Here is a 26,716-nt window from a genome sequence, read left to right as displayed (position 1 = left end):
GGACACTTGAGGCTTGCCAGCGTTGTGACATGCCTTCTACTTCATGTCTAACAGACCTTGGCCAAAGGGATTTCTCAGGATAATGATGTAGGCATACTTCGTTCTGGCACTGTTTAAACATGCCTCTGGATTGTGGTTCCAGGTGGCCGCTGGATGAGTGTCACCCAGTTGTGCATTTTGGGGAGGCTTTTTGTCCTGGTGCCAGCACAGAACGGCAGAGTTAATGGCACCACTGAGCCAAAACTGTTGCTGCAGGGCACATCCAAACTGCAGTGGGAAGCTGTGATTGCAGCATGGACAGGCCCAGCTCAGTTCTTCCTGGCCATGGCTGACTGCCCGTGGATTTACTGAGGATTCCCAGCAATTTCAGCCCCATGCTGATGCAGCTCACGCCTGTGGTACCCAAGCTGGAAACTTAAAGTTAGTTGAGCTGTGTCTGTAGGGGTGCAGTCCCCCCATCAGACCACAGTAGGGACAGCCCTGTGATGCCCACACAGGCATGCTGCAAAAACAAATGCCAGTCGAATGTTTTTGTCCATGCTGGGGAATATTTTTGTTGCACTTTGGAGACATTTCTTAATATTTAAATGGTTTGACCTGTGCAATGTAAAACTACATGGAAATAACTTGTCTGAAATGGGTTTTCCAGCCAGCAACAAATTACGACCTTGCAAATGGTTTTCATTTAGCAATGATAAAGTGTAATACCTAGTCACTCTTACACACACATGGATATGACAGGATTGACTGGAAGCTCTTTTTTTTCTCTTTCTTTCCCCCAGGCAAATTAAAGAAGTGGCAGTTATGCAGTTTTACCACCACCTGAGCTAATTCTTACCTGGAAAACACTGAGAAACACAAAAAGCCCAATTCTCTGGTGTGGTATATCAGCATAATTGCTAGTAAATATCCAGGGCATTTAAACTTCTACCTGAGTCCCTTTTCTTCATTTTAATTAGAGATTCATTAGTGGGGAACATTTTTTTTGGCTGTACCTAGGACAGCTGGGAGATAATGAAGAAGAGAAACAGCAGGAAAGTGGTGGGAGTGAAAGGAAAGGATGGCAAGGTGATTTGAAATCAGAAGCTAGTGGAATAAAACTAAGATATATGAAAGGATATTGGAGCTTGGGAAAGAGCAATAATAAAGCTGAAAAATAACATGTATGTCTGGAGACTATCAGCGAGAAAAGGGAAAAAAAAAGGCAGAGAGTGTCTCTACAGCACGTCCTTTCCTTGGGGGGAAGACTGTTCTGTACCGCAAACTTGGCCCCCTACGTGACACAGTTTGAAATAACGCACGTCACTTCGTATGAAGACATCTGTGTAAATAGATCTGCCCTCTCCAGTGCCAATTCAGATTAGACGGTCTTTCTGCGGCTGATTTATGCTCCTTTCTTCCAGGTAAATGGCATGGACATCAAAAATGTGCCTCACAACTACGCCCTGTCAATCCTGAAGCAACCCTGCCAGGTGCTCCGGCTGACGGTGCTCCGAGAGCAGAGGTACCGATGCCGAAACAGTGGACTTTCCCTTGATGCTCACTGCAATAGGGATGACTGTTTCCATGTTGTGCTAAACAAAAGCAGTCCAGATGAGCAGCTGGGAATAAAGCTGGTCCGCAAGGCTGATGAGCCAGGGGTGTTTATTTTCAACTTGCTGGAAGGCGGCATGGCAGCCCGTGATGGACAGCTTCAGGAGAATGACCGGGTGTTGGCCATCAATGGGCATGACCATCGGTACGGCAGTCCAGAGAGCGCAGCCCAGCTGATACAGGTTTGTCACCACCACTTCGACCCTGCTTTCTGAACTTTGCAAAAACCAGGCAGCTTTTTCTGACTGTCCATTGCAAAGCGGGGGCCAAACTTAATGTGTGTGTATCTGGGGGAGGGAAGGAGACATGTCAAGCTCAGATGGGAATTTACACTGGTAAAAGCTCCTTGGTTTCACTGTGGGTACAAGGGTGAATATGAGCATGGACTCTTGCAGTGATGCGTGCTACCATCAGGCTTTGTGATGTACAGATCAATGTAAACATCTGTATTTTCTGTGCATCACCAAAGGGTAATGCCATCTCCAAAAGGCAGGCCAGGCTGTACCCTGGGAGACACAGGTCTAGCTGGGTCCTGACTTCTGCAGCTCAGAAGGAGCCACAGTGCTCTCTGGTGCAGCCCTGGAGCAAACCAGAGTACCCTAAGGCAATGGTCAGCATGTTTCAGGATGAACATCATCATCCCAGGCTTGGTGGTTTCCCATAAGTGTGTTTTATGACTGAAGGTACTTCATACCTTGTAGATATTTCTTACCTAAATCCAGCATAAAGAAATCCATGTATTTTGGAAAAAATGAATCTGTAGCTGTCATTTTTATAAATCTCTATTTAGGCTCATATGGATAACTAAAGGGGTACCTCTGCAATGTACTAATCAGTCTTGCCACAAAACTGTCAGAAAAAAACCCTGTGCCTTTCTGAACTACAAAATCAGTCAGCTTCTGCCTAATTTCCCCTCCAGAACCATCTTCATTTGTTTCCTTTCTTTACAGCCTACGTTTTTAGAAAACTTCAACATAAAAAGCAAAGCCAAGAATCTTTTGTTGCTTTTATCTCATATTTATAGCAGTCATTATACTTGTGCAATTTTACATTTCATTTGGAGGCATGCAGAGGGTTTACATATTGAAGAATTTCATGTGCCTCAATAACAAGATGTCAAATCAGGCTGGCTGCTTCCCGTTTCCGACAGGTATAATCAGGGTAACACAAGTCAGACTGAAAGAAGCGTTCAAGTCCATGAATTTTGTGGAAAGGATTCCTCCTTTAGCATAGGTTCGTATTTGACTGTAGCCAGATTCTACTGAGAAGTTTATAGCATAGGTAAAGAAAATGGTGTCCCCTTGCATAATGCTGGTTGTTGAAATCCTGGTCCAGCATCTTTTTGGATTACTTTATGTAGCTCACTAACTGCGAGCAGAAGGAGGCAAGGGGGGGGAGGTTTAAATTCTCCAAGGGTAACAAGTCTGGAATGAAAACCTTTCTAAAAAATTGGTATTCTTGGAACAGTTCTTTATGGCTACAAAACAAGGAAACAGTGCTTCATAAGCAAAAAACACATGCAGACTAGAGATGAAATGGAAAAAATTACTAATGAGACCATTCACACACAAGTATTTAAAAATGCAACTAAAGCTCTTACTGGGTTCCAAAGAGTGGATGTTATTTATAATAATGCTTGAAATGCACACCAGTCCCTGGGAATTTAAACAACATGCCCATCAAAGGGGAGACTCAGGTTTCCAAACAGCCACGATTACATTGCATTGATGTGAGCTCTATGAATCACATTTGTCTAATGCAAAATTCCCAGAACCTGTGTCTTTTTTGTCATGTTTTTTCATCAATTATCATTTGCCTTTCCTGTTTCCATGTTATTCCAGAGAAAAACATTATACTGAAGCCACAAGTGTTTTGCATTTGCTTCTTACACGAAGGAATGTTTTACAGTGTCCTCTGATTTCTCAACAGTATCCTGCCTGTTGAGACCTCAGCATGTGTCACTCACAGTACGCTCAAGTCTTCAAATTAATGGTGGTGGAAACTTCAAATACGCCATCGGTTTCTTTAAAAACAGAACTAACATTCACTAAAAGGTGGTGGTGGCTTGTTAGGCCAAGCGCAGCTGGGAGAAGATCAGATTTCGGTGGAATCTGATTAGATTTTGCTTCTGAATAATGAATAATCGAGATGAATTTGACTCTTCAGGCCTTTAGCAATTATACATTAGCATATGTGAAGCAGTTGTCAATCAGTAGATTAGGTGTCTGGCTGTTTATAAGCTCAGTCACAAGAACTGAAATGAAGAAAACGCGTAAGTGCTAATTAGGAACGTGCACACATCGTAACACTTGGGAGTTTGCTGCTTCCCATTTGTCGTGTCATCTTTAGTCATGGCCTTGTGTCAGATGCGGCACTTTTAATCTAAATAACGTGACATTCCACATCTGTTTTCCATGGGAGTGACAAGCAAAGGAACGAGGTAACAGGTCAGTGGGCGCTCGTGTGAGCATATAAAGCTGAGCTGCATGGGTTGAGCCAGACTTTACTGCCCCCAGATGTTCATCGTCCTCTCTCCCCTGCCACAGTTCAGAGCAGCTGTGACAGGCACACAACCCCCTCTCCATCACGGCAACCGCCGCCAGCAGAAAGCAGGTCGTGATGTGAAGCACATCAGTGCTCCATCATCCCTGTGAGAGATGGGGCAGCTTCTGCCAAGATCAGCATTGCTGCCTTTTAAGATGCAGTTGCCTACTAGATGCTCAGAAGTTGCCACCGTGTCTCTGTCTCTCAGCTTGACTTGCTTGTGCTGTAACACAGATTTTAATTCTAGTAGAATCTTGCAGCTATTACTTGTATTTGGTTTCAAAGCTAACATCATTTCTTTAATTCTTGCTTCAGCAGAAAACAGAGAAGAAATTGTGGGAAAACAAGTAGTAAGACAGAAGGAGGGAGGGATCAAAATGAGGCAGTAATTAATATTCTGATCATTAGAAATGTTAACGGGCTTTTATACGTAGTATTGAAAGTAAAGAAGTACATAAATACAAAAGCTGATCTTGTTGTTTGGATAACTTTTTAGAATACTCTGGACTTCTGAGAAATTACTCAACTTGACTGACCTGGAGAAAAATGTGACATTGCAGTAGAGACTCTTGTTGAACTTTTGCTAGTCGTTCTACAAGAATTAATCACATTTACAACCTTCCTCTAAATAACCAACTTTGAGACTAACCATGTGGCAGCAGATGATTTTCAAACAGAAGTTGCGTAATTTGAAGTTGTTTGTTTTAGAGAAAACTGGATTTTCATGGGGCCATATGCCCTTAGGTTTGCTTTGGTATTGTTCAGCTCCATCTCAATCAGGTTTCAAACTAGGGTCAGGGTGGTACTTTCTCCCGAGATACAGCATTCTGGGTACCAGTTGAGTCCAGAGTTCAGGGATTAATATTCCATGAAAACAGACCTTGTAAAAATACCTAGAAAGTTATTCTGAAATAGGTGTGTATGTACCAAATGATACATTATGAAGCTGTGGAGATTTGAGTTGCTGGTGAAAAAACTAGTATCTCCCAAGATATTGGGAAAGTAACCAAATGCACATTTTTTTACTGAGATACCACCTTTGTTGGAAATAGCACAGCCTGAACATGCAGATTTCAGGCTTGAAGTTGGAGATTTAGGAGAGGTAGGTTGCTTTTTTAACTATACTGGCATTTTTCAAAAGCATTTTTTAACTCCTAGCTACTGCTATTAAATCCAGCTCCAGAAAAGACAAACCAAACTATAAAAACAAAAATCCCAGGGGCCTCCTCTGGCTTCTGTTAATTGTCTGTGGGAGATTTTATTTCAATAGCGCAACTGGATCTGGGTTTGGTTTCCAGCTGCTTGTTCAACGCCAGCTTTCCTTGGAGCTTCTCCCCAGCGAGCAGGGCACGTCAGTGTGCCAGCAAGCAAGTCTGGAGGTCTGATGCCCCCCGGGGCTGCAGTACAAACACGCATTGCTACTGCAGCCCCAGGGGAATCAGACCTCCATATGTGCTTGCAGGGGGGCTCCATGTTAAATACTGAGCAGTTCCTCGGTAATAACCTGCAAGCAAGCAGGCAGGAGTGCCTGTGGAGGCTGGCCCTTATGACCCCCTTCTGCCTGCCACAACACCAGGGTCTTTAGCCTGTAAAGATGGAGATTATAGGATTAGTTCTTCTATCTTCTGAGCATGCTTCTATAGCATTGAGGCCATTTCTACAGTTCAGTTCAGTATGTCACTTTGACCTTATAGCAGACACCTATGATTTACCCTGCTAAGCCCCACTCCCTCTCAGCTCCTTGTCTGCATCAGTGTTGTCTTGAACAGATTCATACGAGCCTCAGTGAAGAAAGAATGAAGCTATTTGCTTCTAGGGAAACAGCGGTGATTCAATAAGACAGAAGAAATTCACCTGTACACAAAATTAATACACTAATATCAGGCACACACAAAACACCAAATAATGAGCAAACTTAACCCAGCAGAAGTTTTGCAGCACCTCTCAGGCACATAAGTATTATGACCGCACTGTGCAAAAAAGCCCAGAAGCATTTTGAGCTTATTTTGGGTTAATTGTTTTTGCAGTTCCTGTTCCTAAGGTGAGAGTTTGGGCTAGTTTCCCATCCTAAACTGTTACTCTATGTGCTTGCATATGCCCTCCCTCTTTCTCTATGCTCTGATGCATAGGATTTTACTTTTCAAAATGGTTGCACGTCCCTTTCTTGATGCTGCCTTACATTTGCCATGCTCGTTGCATGCAGGCGGACTCAGTTACATCGTTTATTCCCTTTTCACCAGCCAAGGGTTGAGCACATCCCTCGTTACAGGGCTAACTGCATCTTTTTCAGAGTTCCTGTCTGGCAGCAGTAGCTCTGGTTGTCTGCAGTGGTGCATGCAGGTGCATGTGAGAGCTGGTCAGCACTTACTGTGATGGATCACTGCTTCCAGCCAAATTTGAGGCAGATAGGAAGGGTTTTTCAGGGTTAGCACCAATTTTTCAAGAGAGTTATTAAGTAGCTGGCAGTAAATTTTTATGGATTTTATTGACCTGAACTGATGCTACTGCTTTATGTCATTGCAACCACATTAGTGGGAAATCCAAACTACACTTAAATGGGACCCACATTTCGTGAATCCTCTGGGGTTGAAGTGTAGGGGTTTATTATGCCAGGGCGGTGGGATTCATGCTGTACCTCCTCCCACAGGCCAGCGAGAAGCAGGTTCACTTCATCGTGTCACGGCATACCAGGCAGCAGACCCCCGACATCTTGCAGGAGACGGGCTGGAGTTACAGTGGTGGCAGCCCCCAGCCTTGGCCAGCTGAGAGAAACAACCCTCTCAAGGTGAGGGCACAAGCGCTCGTGTGGTTTCTCTGCCATCCGTGGGACAGGGGACTGGGAGGGCAGCTAGCATTCTAGTGTCCCAGGGTGTAATCTCTGGTTTCTGTCACCGCAGGAAACATGTCTTATTTTGCAGTGGAAATGTAAATGCTGTGTTCGTCATTATCTATACGTTCCTTCTTCCCTGACTCTGTCCGGGGTGGGGAGGGAAGGAGAAGGTGAAGGGCGGTGGTGGGGCAGTGGGCTGACATGCACACAGCATCCTGGTCATGGGCACAGACCTGCCCGGTGGTGTGAGCCAGCACAGGGCAATGTGCTCCAATGAAAGTAAGAGGCTTATCTGAAGTTTCTCCATCTGGAGCAAAGTCTTCAGGTAAAAAGCTTTCATACGCTGGCCTGAGAGATTCCCATAAGCTGCTTGAAAATTATGGTCATTATTAGCCTGTTGATCATTTCTGAAGATACCCATGCTCTGACCTGGCTGGCAGTCTGGCGGCAGACAGTGGCTGTGGTCTCCTTGGCCACTGCGAGTGTGCTGTCTTTCTGTGGCGCTTTGGACCCAAAATGTATTGGTTCTGCTCTGGCAACACCTGGCACTCACATGATATGGGGGCTGTGAGGGCTGGCAACACGGCAGCACAGCCAGACCGAACCCAGGGCCACAAGGCACAGAGCAACCTTCTCGCCCAGATAGCCCAGGTAGGCTCTGGCTACCAAGCTGTCCCTCCAGCTGCTCCTCTGTGCCCAGTTACATCATGTGTTTAGTGCATTTAGACTTGCAATATGCTCTCTGCATAAGGCAAAGAGACTCTTATGGTCAAATATATGAGGTTTTAAACCATAAACTAATGCAGCAAGAGCTTTGAAAATACCTTTTCTAGGCTTACTCTGTGTTTTTCTTTGCACTATAGACAGAGCAAGGTATGTCCTTGCAGGAGCTGAATTTGTTTATTTCACTAAATTTAAAGTCACGTGATAATTTACATTAATCGCTCTGAGTGTCACTACTCATGCAAACCTTCATGAGCTGGTGCCGTGGCCACCCGTGCCAGGGGTGTATCAAGGAGGTGGCAGGGCTGGTTTAAATCCATCCTCCCTGATGGGCAGCGAGATGTGTCCTTAAAGGGACCTTTGGACTGAACCAGCTGTCAGGGTGCGCAGCTGTAAGCCAGGAGACAAGCCTAGCTCTGCATTTTACAAATGCTTAAAGAGCCATTTTTTCAGGGCTTATTTTCTTCTCTTTTTTTCTTTTTAACTACATTATTCAGTGTTTTTATGTGTAAAAAATATACTAGTGGGGTTTTATCTATTTTTAGTTTTTAATTTCCACAAAGTCACAATCACAGTCCTTGTCAGGTGAGACTGGATCAGCAGGAGTTAAACCACAGAGCAGAGTCAATGCTACTGGGTAGCTACTACCCAGTAGCAAATAGTGCCCAACTAATCATGCATCTGCAAGGCATTACTTGCTAATGAAGTAATGATTTCCTTAGGGAGATATGTGTAGGACAGTAATTAGCTTGTGTTGCTACTGTATGACTTCTAGTGAAGTGCCAAGCACCTGCTAGCTCTACTACATTGATCTGATTAATTGATACCACATGGGAACTTGACTTGTCTTCCTTAAACTGCCATAGGTCCTCATTTTCTCTTCCTGTACCGAGAGGTGTTAGATGGGAATTCTTGGTAAATCCAACATTATTTTGGGTAGTGTTGAGATTGAGGGGCCAGTGTTGACATTGCAACAGTCCTTTTGTTGGACAGGTCACGGCTTTTAGGGGGGGGTTCCAGTTTGCCACAAGAGGTAGGCACTACATAAGCACGTGAGTGGCATGCTGTTGTGGGCTTCTGTCCAGTGCCACCATTTGGGAACTTTCCAGGGAAGACCACTGCCAAAAAAAGAAAACTCTGTGCTGTTCCTAGCTCCCTTTAGCTTTGTGGGTGTGCAGTGGAGGGTTTATATCAGAGAAAATGCTCTGGCAATAGATCAGGAGACAATTACAGCCAGTGGGACATGATGAGCTTCAGGCACTGTGGGCTTTTGGTCTGATACAATCATTATTGGAGTGTTATTTGCCCTTTTATAGGGTATGAGTGTGTCAGTTTGGATTTCTTATGCTTTTTTTGCTGAAGGTTTAACTGAACATCATTTGCAATTCAAGATCTTTAAACTCCAGGCTTTGGCATGCTTAAAAAGTTACTCGTTTTTAAATAGACATTAGTGCAGGAGTAATGCTTGCAAGCATAGGGCCTGTACAGTGTCCTAATGCAGCACATGGTCCTGCTCAAAACAAAGGCAATGCTTGTTGGCTGGACTCTACTGTCAAGGGAGTTTCCTATGTGTGTGTGGTTTGATGAGTCTGCTACCTGTTACCATCAGTGGGATTGTTTTATTATATGTGATTGATAGATTGCTAACTGACTTGAATTCTGATTAATTTTAAGGGGTTTGTTGTCCTCTGAGCTTACTGTAGGAGGTGATATTAGCAGGTCAGAAATGTTCTTTTTGAGGGAAGCAGCTCTCATAGAGCATGTATGTAAACGTGAGCTGAAATCTGCTCTCAAGCCTTAGCTGTATTCAGCACCAAGAATAAACTCTAGCTTTCAGCAGCTGTCTTGCTCTTACAACAGCTCAGGAATCACTTTTGGGCAAGCCATTGCCCTCATGACAGCCTGCATCCATCTGGAAAGCGTGAGGAGGCGGCTCTCTTTCAGGCCAGTGCCAATGGCAATCAGCCACGCAGCCAACAAGGCTATGGAGAAAGAGGAGGATGGTCTGTAGTGACCACAGCCTTCTCTGGCAGCAGTGATGCTGGGTGTATGGTGTGCAGGGAGGTTGGTCCTGCACAGGCTCTCACTGAGCTGTTTTCCTGTGTATGGAGATAGGGAGGAACAGCCCAAACTGTTCTGGCTGCTGTCTGGATTCAGAAAAGAGAAGATGTCAGAAACACTTTCTTGTGCAGCTGAGGTTGTTAAGCTGGGCTGTAACGTATAAACGGCCCAGATTCAATTTCTTTGAAGTCAGTGGGAGCTTTGCCATTAATTAAACAGCACTCGTTTTTAATTGGAACTGTTTTCTTACTCCTTTCTAACAAATTGCCTAGTACGTAAAACGAATCTGTCGCCCTGTTGCTTGAGCAGGGAGTGTTTTCTGACCATATGAGCAGATCAGCCTTCAGGTGAAGTACATTTTCCAAACAGGCACGGCTACATCTTTTGCCTGCGGGACACATGTCATGGCTTTGATGTTGTGATAATCTGCTGTAAATATTTATTTTCCAGCAAATATACAGAAAAGAAAAAAATTAAAAAGAGGAGGAGATGAACTGTTATGTTTTTCTTCTCCTGACCTCTGGGGTCACTTCAAAATGACAGAGAAGGACAATTGTTTAAAAGAGAATGCATTGAAATGCAGGCACTGATAAACACTGCCTTTTAACTGGTTTACTCATTATCAGTTGTACCTCCAAGAAAGCTCTACGTGTGTTTACTAAGAAAGGCTTTACTTTCCTTTCATCACTGCCTTCGTCTCAGCTGAGTCACCTCAATTCCTTTCTCTCTGCAATCATGTAAAAAATGACATGTGGAAGAGTAGCTTCAAAGGAAAACTGGTCCGACATGCTTGAGCATACAAGTGCTAATACTTTTATGATTCTTCGTTGAAATGTAACAGGACAATTTCTTACCAAGCATTGCTTTGAAATCTGCTTCTCTCCGCACCTATTCCTCAAACATAGAGCATTAGCCATTTTATCAGCTAACGTTTTTGGTGTCTGAGACATGATGGACACTGCATAAGTAACAGGGTTCCTCTGAGCACGCGGACCTGCAAGTCTAATTCCAATTTCATTTTTTTGCTACAAAATTTCAGACTGCGTTTTTGTGAAAATTAGTGGTGCCCCTATCCCACAAGCTTCAGGAAGTGGCCTTTTCCTGATGGAAAGCCGTTCCTTTCCAAGGGAAAAAAGACAACGTTTTTGCACAAACATGGATGAAACATGAAGTTTAGTTTGCACAAAGATAGAACTACTCTGTTTAAAACATTTACACCTTAAAGACAAGGGTGAAATGTCAAAACTATCTGGACTGGAACATTTTTTTTTTTAAAGGAGTTGTAAAACCTTCAGAAATATTTAGGTTCATTTGCAAGCCATAAGCCCAATTACTCTGACACAGTGTCTGTGTTCTGTATGGGTCAGGTGTGATATGCCCAACTATATCAGTTTGGATTTTGTCCCGGTGACTAAGAGAAGACCTTTTCCAATGAACTCTCTGCCTTTTTGTTCCTGGAGCTCTGTGGCAGTCCCTGTTCTTCTGCTTATGCATCTAGAGATCCTTTGCTAAGCTGCTAAAAGGTTCTGGGTTTTATTGTCACAGTTGCATCACAGAAATATTGATGTGGAGTTAGTCTCACCAAACATACCATTAAAAAACAAAGATATAGCCTGCCCTACTCCCATAAAAACTCCTTGCCACTGCCTTCCTTTGTCCGTTACCGTCTCTGTAGGAGCAGCTGAGGACTCACCTGCTCCACTTTCCGTGCTGCTGGCCCAGGAATCAAGGTGGAATGTCTGTGTGGGATCTCAGATTTCCAAGAAGAGATTAAAGTGGCTTTAAATGAGTTTTATAGATTATTTTTCCATATAATAAATGTGAGGTCATGTTTGTGAATGAGAAGGTTGAGGGTTTTTTTAATATAAATTTGAAATGTGTTTAGCAGCATGCTATTATATCTACATATGAGCCTGGAATGGATGGTGCTGTTCTTGCAAAAGGGGCTGGGATCTTCAAGAGTTGATGCCAGGAGCACAGCTTATGAAATACTTAAGGAAATCAAAGCAATCAACATTTAAATCCAGATTTTCTGGAGAAGCATCCTTGTCTGTTGAACTCTTCTGTAAGAGCTGGATGCATTGTAAATGTGACATTCAGTTCACATGTTTTGTTGGAGCTTGTGTTGTGTCTCCGTCCTGAGGCCGCCTGTGAGTTTGTTTCACCCTCACTCATACACTAGTTATTGCACGACCACCAGTGTGTATGTAACTTTTCCTGTACAGAGCGAGGAATAAGGGGATGGCTGTCCTCAGACAGTAGAGGTGGCTGTCCCAAAGTGACCTTTTAAACACAAGTACTAGGAAAAGCACCCTGGAAGCTGATGGCTTTTCAGTTTATAAATGTCCTTCTCTTTTCCTGAACAGAAACACATATTCTTTGAGTATATTCCCACCAGTAATTTATACAGAAACACAGCAATCTGGAAGAGCAAATGAAGTGTCTGTCTTCTAATCTGTCCTCAAGAGTTTTATTCCTTTAATCCAGGTGGACCGTTTCTCATTTACTATACAGATGACGTTCAGACTGGAAGTAGCAAAGAACTGTGATCTGATAGTCAAAGACATGAGGACCACTAGTGATATTAATATCAAGAACATTTCTTTTTAAAATCACATTTCTTATTTATATTTAAAGGACCTGCTTGTATTAGTCTCAACACTAAAACACCTCTGATTTTGATGGGAGTGGTGCCTAGCTTTAACTATTAAAACATGGATTGTCTTGGTGGTAGCTCTGACTCTGGAGATGCCTAAGCCCTGGAAAGAGTCATGCTGCCATCTGGCCAGGTTTGGCAGGTAGCTGTGAAGTGCTTTGGTATTCCCTAATGAATATTCATTTCAGTAGAAAATACCTAAGATGTCAGGGAGGTTCCCATGCTCACTGTGTTTGTTGTTGCTGTTTTCTCCATCACAGAGCACCCTTCACGCCGTCACCTGTCACGAGAAGGTGGTGGCTGTCTGGAAAGATCACACAGAATCGCTGGGAATGACTGTAGCAGGCGGTGCATCTAACCGCGAATGGGATTTGCCTATCTACGTGATAAGCGTTGAACCTGGAGGGGTTATCAGCAGAGACAGCAGGATAAAAACAGGTAAAAAGAGGGGATTTTGAAAGTCTGCTTTAATTCAAAGGCTTCCTTTAAACAACAGAGAGATAGAGAAAGAGCATCACACCCTGACATCTTCAGCCTTCCCATAGATTTGGAGATGTGTGAAATTAGAGGGAGTCAAGTCAGCTACCAGAAAAGGTATAAAATGCAGCAGTAACCATGTCTGTGAAGTAGGATGTAGGCATACTCTGGTAGGAAGAAAAAAAAAATTTTTCACAGGAAAATGAGCTTTCACCATTATCGCCTAACTACTGAAACCTTCATTGTGCAACCTTCATGGTTTTTTAATGTAAATTTTTGTGCTTGTTTGTCATATCATTCATGGCTTTGAAAGAAATATAAAGGAGCAGAATTCCCATCATATATGAGGCAACGTTAGTGCCTTGTGGCTCAATATCATGCCTGGAAACACTGGCTTCGTGACTCCATTTGGCTCTTGATGTAACAGAGTGATAAACTTAATAGCCCCTCCCCCTCTGCATGAATAAGCCTTTAGAGTAAGATGGGGAGTATATTTTATCAGCGGGTTTTGCGGGAATAGGTAGGCAGTGGAGGAATGGTGAAACTCTGAGTTTTCAGGATGTGACCCCTCCAAGAGTCAGGTAACCTGGTATCCTGCATCCAGCAACCATACAGCTCCCCATCCCCTTGCCCTTCGTCTCCTATGCTCAGCTTCAGCTCAGTCGCTGCCCAGAGGCTGGAGGGAATTCCTTAATGTGAGGGAAGTGAAGGCACCCAAAAGCGGGGCAGAATAGCTGCAGCCCAGCCAAGCCCCAGGAGCCTGGGTCACAGCACCCAACACCAGCACGTGTGGGAGCCTCCTTTTTACGGGAGCTATGGCTGCTCATCAAAACCCATGTAAGAACATGACAACAGGAGCAAACCAGCAGGTTTCCCCTTTCCTCCTGCTGGGAAATAACTGCCTCTCAGTGGGATACATTTTTCAAAAAATATTCATCATGAGGCAGCATGGAAAATTCAGCCTAGTTAATTTGATAAAATTAGAAACAAATGAATACGTGATGTTATAACAGCACCATAAGCCTGCACGGTTTGGAGCAGCCCTTAGGCTGTTGTCTGTCTCATCGGGGCAGACCACAAGACGAGGTTAACGTTCATGTCGTACTGCCTGGACTGCTGGTGAATACAGCCCCTGCCTGGAGGAGCATGCAGGCGAAGCGCAGAGGGCACCCAGGGAAACCCTGGCATTGGAGCATGCCACGGAGGGTAGCAGAGCACTTGGCTCCTTGGCTCCTTGCATGACATTAATGATGTCTTTATTGTTCTCCCTGTAGTAATTGAGGTCATCTTTGCATTTTACTCTGAAGCTGCTGTGCCTACATTGTAAATAAGGCCTACAGAAAGATGTTTTGGCTTGCGGCCATTCAAACAGGCATTAACATTAAAATAATAATAATACGTTACTCTGCAAAGCAAACTTTACAAAGAGCCAGCTGGAGAGGCAGTCCTCAGCTTAGGGAGTGCTGGGAGAAAACCACCTTCGAGCTTTCAGGTTTCAAGCTCGGGCTGAGTACAAAAGATGTTAGCTGGAAGTGGGCTTTGGAGACCTGGTCTAGCGTCAGGTGCCTGTACTAGAGCTTGTTGGTACAGCAGGACACCAGCTGTGCTGTTTGGCTCCAGATGCAGAATATGATGTGACAAGAAACGAGGACCAAAGCCTCCATCCAGCCTGGCAATGCTCCTGTGTATAGGGATCTAGCCCCTTCCCTCATGCCTGTGGCACGTTTACTGACATATGCTTCACATCCACGTTAAACGATAGGATTAACAAACAGCCGCATCAGGCAGCAAGTTCTTGCCTGTGGCTTTGACTCGCTTGTTCATGGGGGTGGGGACAGGATCCTGGAAACACTTGCAGAGTTTTTTATCTTCCGTTCTATCGGTCTCAGGTGACATCCTCCTGAATGTGAACGGGATTGACCTGACGGGGGTCAGCCGGAGCGAGGCCGTCGCCCTGCTGAAAAACACCAACTCGTCAGTGGTGCTCAAAGCACTGGAGATGAGAGCATGCGAAACCCAGGAGGAGCAGGGCTGCCCGCCGCCCCCCAAGGCCACGCAGGAGACCTGCGAGAGCAGCGAGTGGTCACCTTCCTGGGTTATGTGGCTGGGGCTGCCACGGTAAGTCCACAGATTGCATCCTCTTGCTGAAGGGGAGCGGGAGGAAAGATTTGTATTTTCTGGCAATTCTTCCTTTTGGCTTGATTCATTGCAGTGACATTTTAATTAATTCCAGGCTCTGTCGCAGACTTGACTCTAAATACCTCCCTTTTGTAAAGGGGTACGTGTACATGGAAAAGTAGACACGCAGATCCCCTTGCAAGGGAGGAAAGGATCCTGAATTGTTCCAGTCTTGAAAACGTGTCTGGCACTTAGGGAGTGAAAGGAAAAGCTTGCAGGGATACAGGAGCTTGCTGAACTGGGGTCTAGGCTCGACCACCCTGCAGAAGGCAGAGCTACCCCTCCTGCAGCTCTCAAGCTGCACAGCCTTTCTCCTTAGCCAAATCCAGCTGAACTGTTTGACTTTGCCCAGATGTTGCAAAGTGCGTGCAGTTGGCCGGTATCTCCGAATCACCTCTTTTAACCCCACCCCCGACTGAAAGAAGTACATTTGTCATACACAGGAAGCAGCTGTGTTGCCATTTCAGTAAGGAAAATAAAAGCCACATCGCATGTCGTTCAGTTCTCTCAAACACACTTTGTGTGCAGGGGATATACCTGCAGCTTCAGCGACATTTTGTAAAGTATTAAATGAGGACATGTTGTGAATCTGTGAATATGCAAAGCTAGCATCGCACAATTGAAATTGGTATTCAGTTTTAAGGAATGAAGAATTTAGCTTACAAGCTGCTGTTGCCCATACTCCTAACCCTGGCAGCAGACTGTCTTTCTCCCTCTTTTACGGGAGGACACCGAATGACGGTCTGTAGAACAGGTGGACTTTTGCTCTAGGCACAGTTTCAGGACTCATCTTCATTTCCCAGTCTTGCATAGCAAGTTAGATGCTTTTCTTCCTTCTGACTTGAGCTGTTTTGAGCTCATTCACCTTGCAGCAAGGTCTGCTGTGAGGGCCAGATGTGCTTTGGGGCTTGGTCTGAGGCTAATGACTACGTAACTTGTGCTGAAGTACTGCAAGAGCAGAAGGCAGGCTGGCAGGCTGTGTGTCTGTCACCCACAGATGAAAGGTTCTTCCTCCAGTGGAGAAGACTATGTCCTTATCCCTGTGAAAGAAAAGCAGTAAAAAGAAAAAAGCAGCAAACAGATGGCCTGTAACTTGCTACCTCAGGCAATGGTAAACTTTCTCATCCAGTCTCACTGCAGAGAGGCAGACCCAGGGAGGTCCTCCTTCTTGCTCACTTCTCTGCACCCCTGAGCTTGAGCAGCTGTGCCCCAATATGAAGGCACTGGAGCACAAGTAATTCTCCCAGCAGAAAAAGAGCAAGCAGGCTAGAGGTGATGCAATCTGCAATGCTGAGTCTTGCCTTCAAATCACCATCCATTGCTAGATGGGCTGAAACGATTGCACCCTGCATACGCCTGGCCTAACCCCACATTCGCTATGCTGTATAAAAATCCTGAGCTGCCTGGTCATCATTTTCTACCCACAGCTGCCTGAAGGCTCCATGTCCTCAGTAAGGTGACGGAGATGAAGGACAGAGCTCCACAGTACTGCAGACTTGCACCCAGGGTTCACATCAGTCAGTTCTGCTTTGCAATTTGGGAAGAAAAGGTGTTTTTTCCCATTTAAAAAGTGGTCTCTAAGATCACTCTATTCCCTGCCTCCAAAGGCTGTGTGTGTGAAGCCATTCCCACCCCTTTGGTTTGAAGGAAAACCAGCCCCAGTGTCAGCAGAGCTGAAGACAGGAGCTCATTGTAACTCTATCCCCAGCTGCGACCCCATGCACAGAGCACAGCGCAGCCCTTCACTGACAAAGAAAAGTAGGGAGATTGATATTCTGAGCTGGTACGCTGCTCTGAACATCAGAATAAGACAGGGACCAACACTGATTAGACGTGACAGTAACAAAGATGCACTGCATCCTTATTACTGGCTTTTGGTTGAGTAGGGGTGCTAGGATCAGGTTTGGGTTTGCTCATTAGGTATTGTCAGACCTTTCAGTCTTCCCCGGTGGGAGTGTGCTTACCCTCTTACTCTTGTACTGATTCTCCAGGGCCCACACCAGACATCTGGAAGTCCTTCAACAGGTTGTCTCACCAGGAGTCATTTCCCTCCAGTCTGAGCATTTAACTTTTCCCTCTCTGGCTTTCAGTTCGCTTTTGGCAAGAATCACATCCCACTAGATCTCAAGGTATTGCCAGCAGTCTCGTGATGCTTTCTAGGCTGTTACAGAAAATTATTCTCTGTCCAAATACATGTCTGACAGGTCCATCTTGGTAAAGGTGCCTGATGTGCAACTACGGGGCAAGGTGGTGAAGATTCACCTACCTTAATTAAAACTGTGATGACATTAGTAAAGCCATACCATTTACCAGAGGGACTGCTCCAAAGTCTAAGACTATTTGATACAACTGATGGAAAAGCAGAAATGTCAAAATCATGACTATACAGACCCATGCAAAGTATTTGGGAAGACAAGCAGGAGAGGAAACAGCTACATAAGGCAAACTGAACAAATGGAAAGGCCGTAACCCAGGTGGGCCAGGAATGGGCACAATTAGAAAAAGAAGCAGCTGGATGGTGGATTCTTTCAGTTCTGTCAAAGGGAAAGATATGGCTCTAGACAAGCCATGGCAGTGCAGTGTGAATATCTGTTCACAGCAAGCAAGGTGGGGAGCGCAGAGGCAGCCTGAACTTGCAACTTAGGGCAGGACACTTTGGCTCAGGAAGCCAATGTTCAAAAAACATGGAGTTTTGAAGAAAATCCTGTGAAGGATCGTCACCTAAAAAGTGCTGAGTTGAGCTAAACATTACAGGATAGCTACAGACCTCTGTCCATGATTTATGAAGTAGGAAACAGGCAAACATTAGTAACAGCTACATGATTAAGTGTGCCTTCCTCGCTTTTGAGGCTGGTGTACTGTGAATGCCTAATTCTCTGTACCAGCACAGAGCTTGCCCCTTTCCCAGGGACTGCATGCACATTACAGCAATGGGCACAGACAAGAGGCACAAATAGCGAGACTTAGGAAATCATACTCTCTTTCTGGATCAAGTTAGTAGCAACAGAAGTCAGACAGGTTCTCTGACTCCTCGCTCCAAAGCGCAAAGCCTTGGAAAAGCTGTCTTGTGTGATTTTAATATTTGTGGATCTCACTTAAATTTCAGCCCTTTTCTTGGGGGATCTTAAAATTGGCCTCGGTCACTTTTATATGGCTTGATAGTACATAAACAACTCCTCTGTTCTTTCTGTAGCACAATCCAATATGTGGCGGTTATAAAATAGATGCACATGTGCATCTGACATCTGTCAAAACTTGGACCGCGTGTGAGCGGAGGGGCTGCGGGCTGGGCGTGGGGAGGAAGCAGTGATGCAGGACCTTAAGCATTCCTGCCCGAAGACTTATTTCAGGGTAGCTAATTTAATTGTTTGTTGTTGAGGAGGGCAGGTCTCCTTTATTGTTGGAGGGAAATGTTGTTGTGAAGCATGCACAAAGAAAATAATGTGGAGCAGCTGGTGAAAAGCGTTTCCCCAGGCCCACGATGTTTCTCCTACTCTTGCTTGTTTTCCTGCTCTCCTTTCTTTGCTCTCCTCACATTTCCTTCCCCCAGCTAGCACTTAAAAATACTTTATAGATCATCCTGTCATAACATTTACAAACATTAGTACTTCACACGAGTGCTTTTCTTCATCTGCAAAGTGAGATGAGAAAGACAGGAGGTGGCCAAAGTAATTCTGCAAACCAGGGTTAGAACTGGACGTAAAACACGAAACTGGGAGAGAAACTCCCCCAAATTAACTCCATCCGGGCTGCAGGGCTTTGATGGGAGTAATTCTCAAATATTACTGTACTCCACTGCCAGTCAGCTACTGTAATGGGGCAGGGGGAGGGAGTCATGCTTTTCATACCTGGTATTGCTGAAGTCCTCCTAAAGTCAGGCTGGTTTTGATTCCCAGAGCATAAGGCTACTACTCAGGCTTTGCGAAAAAGCAGCAGGGAATTGTACATTTAACTACTTGAAAACAGGCACTTTTAAATTCCTCTTGCATCAGTAACTGGTGCTCAGGTCTAGTATTTCTTATGATAGGGCCCTGTGTCTAGACACTGTTTATCCTCAAGTCTTGAATCTGAGGCAAGTTCACACATAAATTACTCCTTGTCTTCAGCTTTTGGAGCATTTACAGATAGGGGCAGAAGACTGCGAGCTGCTCTCTTCCAAGGCAGGAGACAGTTCTCCTTGGACAGGTTGCAGTTTAGTGGGTTATGGCAGTTTAACTGGGTCAAAACACCCAGACTGGGGCTTTTGTTACTGCAGAGAAGTAATCTACTCAAACACACTAAGCATCTTCGGATGACGCAAGTACTTATTTTACTCTCTGTGGCGCTTTCTAGCTTGTCTTTATTACTACACAGCTGTAAACAGACCCAAATGAACTAACTCCCTTTGGGCTGCTCTTTGCTCAGCCAGAGCAGACATTTCTGCTTATGTGCTAAACTATTTGGAGCAAGCAGTAACAGCATTACCCATAGCTCAGATGTGTGCATGCCTGCCTCCCAGCACCCTTTTCCCATTTCCGACAGCATTAATGCATAGCTGATGGATGGTGCACTGCCACGTTTATACCCTCTGTCCCATAGGATGGCGATAAGGAAACATCGATTTAAAGGTGTAAACACCACCTAGCCACTCCTATTCCGTCAAAAGTCAATCTCTAGCTATGGGCAGTGTGATGGGTTGGAGCCGGCTTGCACCAAGCTCAGCTCGCGCAGCTCAAAACCCCCAGCAGGATGAGAGAAAACTAGGAAGAACAAGAGTGAGACAACTCATGAGTCAAAGTAAAGACAGGGAAATCGCTCATCAATTGCTCTTGTGGGCAAAACAGCCTTGGCCTGGGGAATTTAGCTTAAGACATTTAATTACGAATTTGTGTATTGGGAACTAAAGATAACAAACATGTAAACGCTTTGGAAAATGCCTTCCCCCAGCCTTCCACACGCTCAGCCTCACTCCAGCGCCTCCCCTCCTGCCTTCCTGGTCTCCACTGGCTTGTTGTCACAGCACGTTACACCCCGTCCCTTCGGTGAGGTGACAGGCAGCGCAGCGGGTTGGAGGCAGGACAGAGTTGTTTCTCTGCTGCTCCTTGCTGCCCATGTGTTTCCTCTGTTCTGGCAGAGAGAACAAGCCTAGTGCTAGTATGCCATGTCTATTTTACTTAAATTTAGCATACACTTTGACAGCAAATATGTATTTCTGCTTTCTGGACTGATGAAGACCATGTAACTGACCACCTTACAGACTGTATGTACAAAACGCAGGCAGGCCTTGTTTGTCTTCCCTGCATTTTCTTCTCCTGTCTTTGCCTGAGTGGCTATTTCTTTTGTAAGGCATTAGGATTTAGCTGCTCGCCTTTCAATTTCAGCAATGTCCTCTTTTAAGGCAGCGAGCACAGCACCTTTTGGGGAGCAGAGACACCCCCCCCCCGCCCCTCCTTGAGAAGCAGAGACGTTCTCAAACGAACACTAGGTAATAGCACCAACGGCTGAATCCTGGCATCGCTTGGTCATGACCTTGATAAGTACCGTCAAACACAGAGGGTTTAAGTGATTTTGCACATTGAAGAAGTCCACAGATGGTAAAGTAATAATGCCTGCTTGCTGAGGAAAGAACCAAATGTCACCTGTTTCTTACATTAGCAGCCAGTGAATTCTTGTGCAAATATTATATACCTACCATCCTGGCAGCAGGTGACTATTTGTAGGTCCTGAGGGACTAATCTAGCATTACTAGAAAATCCTGCTGTGAATTATTTGCGATTCACAAAGCAATGCACAGCAAAAAGCATTATTTGACAAGAAGTTAAAAAAAGCTAGACGCGTTGGTCTTTAAGAAAAAGTTATTTATCTTTCTACAGAAGAAGTGTCAGCCGCTTCTTAGAAACCAAGAGTCTCTGAACAGAACTTGTAGCAGTCGCTTGCTGTAGACCAGCCTACCTAGCGTTTCAGATTTGGACTAGCAAAAGGATTTTCAGGCTCTTCACTCATTCCTGCGTACACCAGTAAATATAGTGGGTTAAGTACTAAGCACAGAAATTTTAGTTGCTCAGTAACTAATGAAAGTAAGCTTGTTTCCTGCTGCTTGGTTAAAATAAAGAACCAAAGCAGGTATTCATGTTATTAATGTGCTCAGAGCAATAGGCACTGTGTAAGAGTCTAATAACCTTACTACGCTTGCTTTCCCCTATTCCTTGTTTCAGCTAAGCTTTGCTTCAGCATAACTTACAGTGGCATAAAATTTAAAAGACAGAGGAAGAGGCGGATTTCATCTCTCTTACTATAAAATACTGCATTAATCATTATAGTGAGGACAAGCTATCATCTTCTTGACAGCAGCCTCAGTACTCCAAAGCACTGACTGACATGGACAGGCTTCTCTCCTCTATGCTGCGACTTCCCACATTGACAAGAAAAGCTCAGGATCCCGTCTTCCTGGTACTCGTCTTTGTGTCAGCTCTGCGATTCTTTGACTTCTGGCTCATTTCATTGGCCTTGAAATTTTTTAGCTTTGACATGCACCACAGTAATGAGTGCCTGGCTGCTTTTGACAGAGTTAATCCCATACAGGCTCTTATCCAGAAGATAAAATAAGTCACTGGACAGTACAAGGTAGATGAAATAGCCTCTGGATTGATGGTTTACAAATACTAAATCCAGGCTCAGGTAAGTGTTTTTCTCCATCACTTTCACGTGCAACTAGAGTGTTTGCATTAAGTCTTACCCTATGAAACAACTTATTTAATATTTTAACCCCAAGATTACCTAGTAATTTTACTTTTAGGATAACTGGTTGTGGAAAGCAGCACTACAAAACCAGAAGGGAAGTATAGGTGTCTAATACAGTGGAACTTGGGTGCTGTTTCGCATCTCCAAGACACTATGGGTATATGAAAAGGCAGAGTCATCAGAATCTAAAGTTCACTGCAAGACCTTTAATTAGACTGGTTTGTTTCAGGTATTTGTACAGCTGCAAAGAAATTGTATTACGAAGAAATACATCTGGAAGTCTTGGCTTCAGCATCGTAGGAGGTTATGAAGAACATACTGGGAACAAACCATTCTTCATCAAATCCATTGTTGGGGGAACACCAGCATATAATGATGGCAGAATTAGGTAATGATAACTAGCTAATGAAAAGTAGCCTTTAAGTCAGTCTTTCACTGAGTTCATCTGTGGGCTTTTCGGGGGGGTGGAAAAGGACTCATTGATACAGAACTAACTGTGTCAGAGCTGGACCTAGGACTGAACTTTCATAGATTTGCCTTCATAGTAGAATGTTTTTGGATGTCTAGCAATCACTAGTATACGAATAAGTATAAAGGTAAGTCAGTTTGGAGCAGTACAAAGCATGCCAGCACAGAGAAGCTTTCCCACATCCCCGGCTCAAAAAAAACCCCAACCAACCAACAACCTTCCCTGCAAACACCAGTACAATTTGAGAGAGTAAATTCAGAATTATGGAGCAATCAACTAAGAAGTCTTAAAACATAGTTTGTTCAGAACATGGACAATTCCCATCTTAAAGAAGTATATCCTGTTTTCTTTCAAATATGTCCAATGACTTCACTTTTTAGTTTTCCTTCAACTTTATTTTCACCTGTCTTAGTGCCTTAGTCATGAACAGTAGTTAGCTAGAAAAGGACTAGTAATACTCATTTCTATCCCTTGCTTCCAGCTTAAGGACATGCTTTGGCATTTGCAAACATTTAAGATAAGTCACCTTGTTTAATTGTTCTCTTTTATTTGCCTTTGGTTTTTCAGATGCGGTGACATCCTCCTTGCTGTCAATGGCAGGAACACATCAGGGATGATGCATGCCTGCTTGGCAAGAATGCTCAAAGAACTGAAAGGAAAAATTACTCTCACAATTGTGTCCTGGCCTGGCACTTTTTTATAAAACAAGTCTTCACGGAGAGTGTGACACATACTTAAGCACGGGGGAAAAAAAAAAAAAAAGGGGCATCCGTCTTTGCTTTTTGGGGGGCCAAGTATGTGTTTATCAGGAAATGGTTTGTGAAATTTCAATCTGCATGTCAAGGAAAGCCAAGTTTAGGCAAAGCAGAGACACCTGTCAGAAAAAAATAACTTCAGAGTGATTTAAGCTACAGACTTAAGTCTTTCCTTTCCCATGTTCTTAAGGTTTTTCTTGTTGGTTTTTTTTTTAATTTATATAAAATATATTACAATAATAATGAAATTTAAGGAGCAGCAGCTCCTGCTGTCCCACTTTATTTTGATTTACAAAAGCAAATCCTTACGGAAAAATTTTCTTGCAATTTTTCTAGTTGCAAAAATCAGGTGAAGGTTTTTATCCAACACACTAATAGCACTTTGAGTATGTGTACCTTTTCATGGTCAGCATGAAGCTGCTCTTTTCAAGACTTTCAAGTACTGTTTGTTAGTCTGTAAAACTGTGAATTAAATTTCTAAAATAATTAAAAATAACTGTAACTGTGTACTTGTACAGACATTATTTTAATCCCAAACCAAATGACCTAGTTTCCCTGGTATGTTTTGATTAATACTATTAAATCTAGGATTTTTCTGTAGAATTATTGTTTTTAAGGCAGTACACTGCACACTGCGAACACCTTCAAGTAAGTCAGTCTTCTAAATAGCACCCTGCCAGGGCAGTACAATTTTTGAAGGACCCCCTGTGTCAATCACACTTGATACTGTTCTGGAGGGAGTAAATCTGAACAGGATGATGGTAGTATATTTTTCTTAAAATAGGTCTTTCCCTTTCTCTGCAAATTACCCATGTTCCAAAGTCTTATTTTCCTTATTTTTCCCTCACAAGCTAGCAATGGGAAGAGGATATGTTTGTTAATCTTTATCATGTTAAGGGCAGCTGGTCCCCCGGAACAAAGACTAAAATGAACTTTCTCTTAAGCCACTGAAAAGCAGCAGGGATGATTATCCAGCTTAAGTCACCCTTATGCACCCACACAAACCAGATGTAATTACCAAGTGTACGATCACCGCACTCAGTGTTCTCTCAGACTAAGAGCAATCAGCACCTTTCCCAGTTTCCCTGATTATTTTCATTTCACCACAGTACAAGGTTCTTGAAGAGTCTGCACTTCCTGCCTGTCCCTGTAGCAAAGGATGACCTCTTCAAACATGAACTCCGAAAGCTATGCTAAACCACACTGTTCCAGATGTTGGTATATAATAAAGTGAATGCACACTGTTTCTAAAGTCAGTGAAAGAATGACCTTCCCCCTGGCTTATGAAAAAAGGAGACAATTTAATACAAAGAATTTAAGCCCTATGTATATTGTAAGAGCATAAGCCTCTAGCTGTAAAGATGTTTTCTCACTGTTTCTTAAAAAACAAAGTCAGTCCAAGAATCTTAACATGAAAAATTCATTCTTTTATTTTCAAAAAAACCAAAGTAACCTTTGATTTCAAACTAACAGAACAAGATTAAGAGCAAATTATTTTAATACTCAGAAAAATAACAAGATTTATAGTAATCTATTTCTGGCACTAATATATATGCAAGTAGGCAAAAAAATCACACAAGCCTATTCCACAGGGGCAGCCTCAGTGTTTTCTTGTTCAGGAGCAGGCTCACCACTGGCTTCTTTTCCTTCTTTGCTTCTTTTGGACTTTTTGTGTTTGTGCCTTCTGTGGCTGTCCCCTTCTTCACTGTCATGACGTCGTCTGCTGTTACTAAAGAAAGAGAGACAAAAAATACCTCAAACACTTGCATGACACTTCAGCCCCCTTTTAATTAGAGTACCAAAAACCCAGCCTTTGCATTTGTATTTGAAAACTGGCACCTGCTCCTGTTCTGACCCATATAGCATTTGGATGTCAGCACCAAACTGAATTTTTCATGGAATGGTACATTCACCTACCCATCCTCCTTTTTTTTTTGTTGGGAATTGGAATATTTTTTCACATTTGTAACCCATATTCTAATAGCAACACTTTTAATAATGTCACGTCCCTACTGGCATCTCTTAATGGATGGGATCTGAAATTATTTAATTATTTTTAGTTTTAAAAAAATCCCTTTTAAAAGTTAAGTCCCTTATTGACCCTGTTCCCTAGACTTAACCTTTATTTCTAACTTAGAAAGGATAAAGTTGAACAATTTCTATCAAGTGAGCATGAGGGTTATTTTACCTGCTAAGAATCACTGTTGAGTTCTTACATTAATGCTGCTGAACGTCAGCTTCACTCTCTTCACTCTTTCTGACCCACTATTTTTACCGTTCTTTCCCCAAATTCATAATTTCTGTTCACTAGCTAAGACTGCCACATACATCACTCAATATGAAGTTAGTTGGGGCCAACGCTGCTTTCTGTCTGTCCACAGTTTATATGGCAGACTTGTTTCAAGTAGTACATCTAAGCGTTTACAGCCTTTCCACAAAACTCCAGTTTGGTTAGGGTTCTTTTAAAAGTTTACTTTATTTTTTTAAACTGGTCAAGTCTTTCGTATCCTAGTTAAAAAAAAATAAAATAAAAAAAAAAAAATCAAACCTTCGAGATGACTTGTGTCTAGTCTCTTCTTTCTCTCTGTGTCTTCTGTCTCTGTGCCGGTCTTCTTTCTCTCTACTTGTTCTGTGGCGGTCATAGCCTCTTTCTGCATAGTCTCTGTATCTGTATCGTTCTTCATCACTGATTAAAAAAGAAGATATTTTCAGAACAGTAGCACCAAGCACTATACATATATTAAAAAAAGAAATTCTTACACACTCTAAAAACGACAAAAAAATCTTGATGTTGCTTCTGGGTTTCTAAATGACAGCCACAACATATGCTAAAAGGACATTAAAGCTCTTTATCTTACACTTAATGCAATTTTGAAAAGGGATTGTTCAATAAAAATGGAAGGAAAAAAGAACACATTAAGTTTAGACATTAAGTTTAGACAGGATTTATCAAGCAGTTAGCTTAAACCTGTATCTAACTGTGAACAAAGTACAATCCTACATGAATTTCCATAAGGTTTTCAGATCAGTGCATGTAACACTCATCAGCACGCTTTTTGACTATTATACCATTTGGGCTAATTAAATTTTGGTAGAGCTGATCTATTCCAGCTTCAAGAAAGGAGAAGCTAGGTACAAAGAGACCAACAGTAAAATATACTCAATGTTTTGAGTTGCTTTTAAAATTAATTTCTCTCCAGTGCCAATGCTGTCTCTGCTTCTGCTCCTCTCTTGGATTACCATGAGTGCTGCCCTGCCACAATGCTGGTAAAGCCCCTTAAACATTGCAGACTACACAAGAATTGAAAGGCTTTACTTTAAGAACTTATTTTCATATTTTGACTTGATGAAAAGGGCAGTTCTAAGAGTTTAGTGAATTTTTTTTTTAAAAAAGAGCAGTATCTATAGTTAGCCAACACCACTCAAATGCTACATTAGCATAGCTTAAAAAGGCATGCTCATTTTATCATTTCTCTACCAAGAAAATCCTACCCACATATAGTGTCCAGTATCATTTAACAACTAGGCTTCAATACAAGCAAACTTACTGCAACTATTTATATACCACATGAAGTCTTTGTAACCATAGTTTGGAAGATCCCTACCAAGTCCTAAGGAAAGGCACAATGTGACCAGGAGTTCTGAGACAGCAATTGAAACGGGTAACAATTTAGATACTATTAAGCTGACAAAAGCCAAGTGTCTCATGC

The 26,716-nt window shown here is 43.2% G+C and overlaps 2 protein-coding genes across 13 annotated transcripts in view; one reads left to right on the top strand and one right to left on the bottom strand.

Annotated features, from left to right (window-relative positions):
• The window catches only part of LNX1 (ligand of numb-protein X 1), an 87,786-nt gene extending 64,273 nt beyond the window's left edge, over positions 1-23,513 (top strand). For 3 of the 4 annotated variants that reach the window (XM_064449440.1, XM_064449442.1, XM_064449439.1), the window contains 6 exons: positions 1,404-1,775; positions 6,785-6,922; positions 12,668-12,845; positions 14,774-15,002; positions 22,012-22,170; positions 22,819-23,513. In XM_064449440.1, coding sequence (XP_064305510.1) covers positions 1,404-1,775; positions 6,785-6,922; positions 12,668-12,845; positions 14,774-15,002; positions 22,012-22,170; positions 22,819-22,954 — 1,212 coding nt within the window. In that variant the 3' untranslated portion in view covers positions 22,955-23,513. The remainder of the gene's footprint in view (positions 1-1,403; positions 1,776-6,784; positions 6,923-12,667; positions 12,846-14,773; positions 15,003-22,011; positions 22,171-22,818) is intronic. The other variant, XM_064449441.1, reaches the window with a different exon arrangement.
• An 899-nt stretch (positions 23,514-24,412) lies between these two features.
• FIP1L1 (factor interacting with PAPOLA and CPSF1) overlaps positions 24,413-26,716 on the bottom strand; it is a 43,077-nt gene continuing 40,773 nt past the window's right edge. For all 9 annotated transcript variants that reach the window (XM_064449445.1, XM_064449444.1, XM_064449446.1 and 6 more), the window contains 2 exons: positions 25,555-25,692; positions 24,413-24,735 (listed from right to left, as the gene is read on the bottom strand). In XM_064449445.1, coding sequence (XP_064305515.1) covers positions 24,588-24,735; positions 25,555-25,692 — 286 coding nt within the window. In that variant the 3' untranslated portion in view covers positions 24,413-24,587. The remainder of the gene's footprint in view (positions 24,736-25,554; positions 25,693-26,716) is intronic.

This window comes from Phalacrocorax carbo, chromosome 4 (genome assembly GCF_963921805.1).
Source record: "Phalacrocorax carbo chromosome 4, bPhaCar2.1, whole genome shotgun sequence".
Classification (NCBI taxonomy): domain Eukaryota; kingdom Metazoa; phylum Chordata; class Aves; order Suliformes; family Phalacrocoracidae; genus Phalacrocorax; species Phalacrocorax carbo.
Note: the sequence above shows the minus strand (reverse complement) of the source record. Positions and strands in the feature narration are given on the sequence as shown.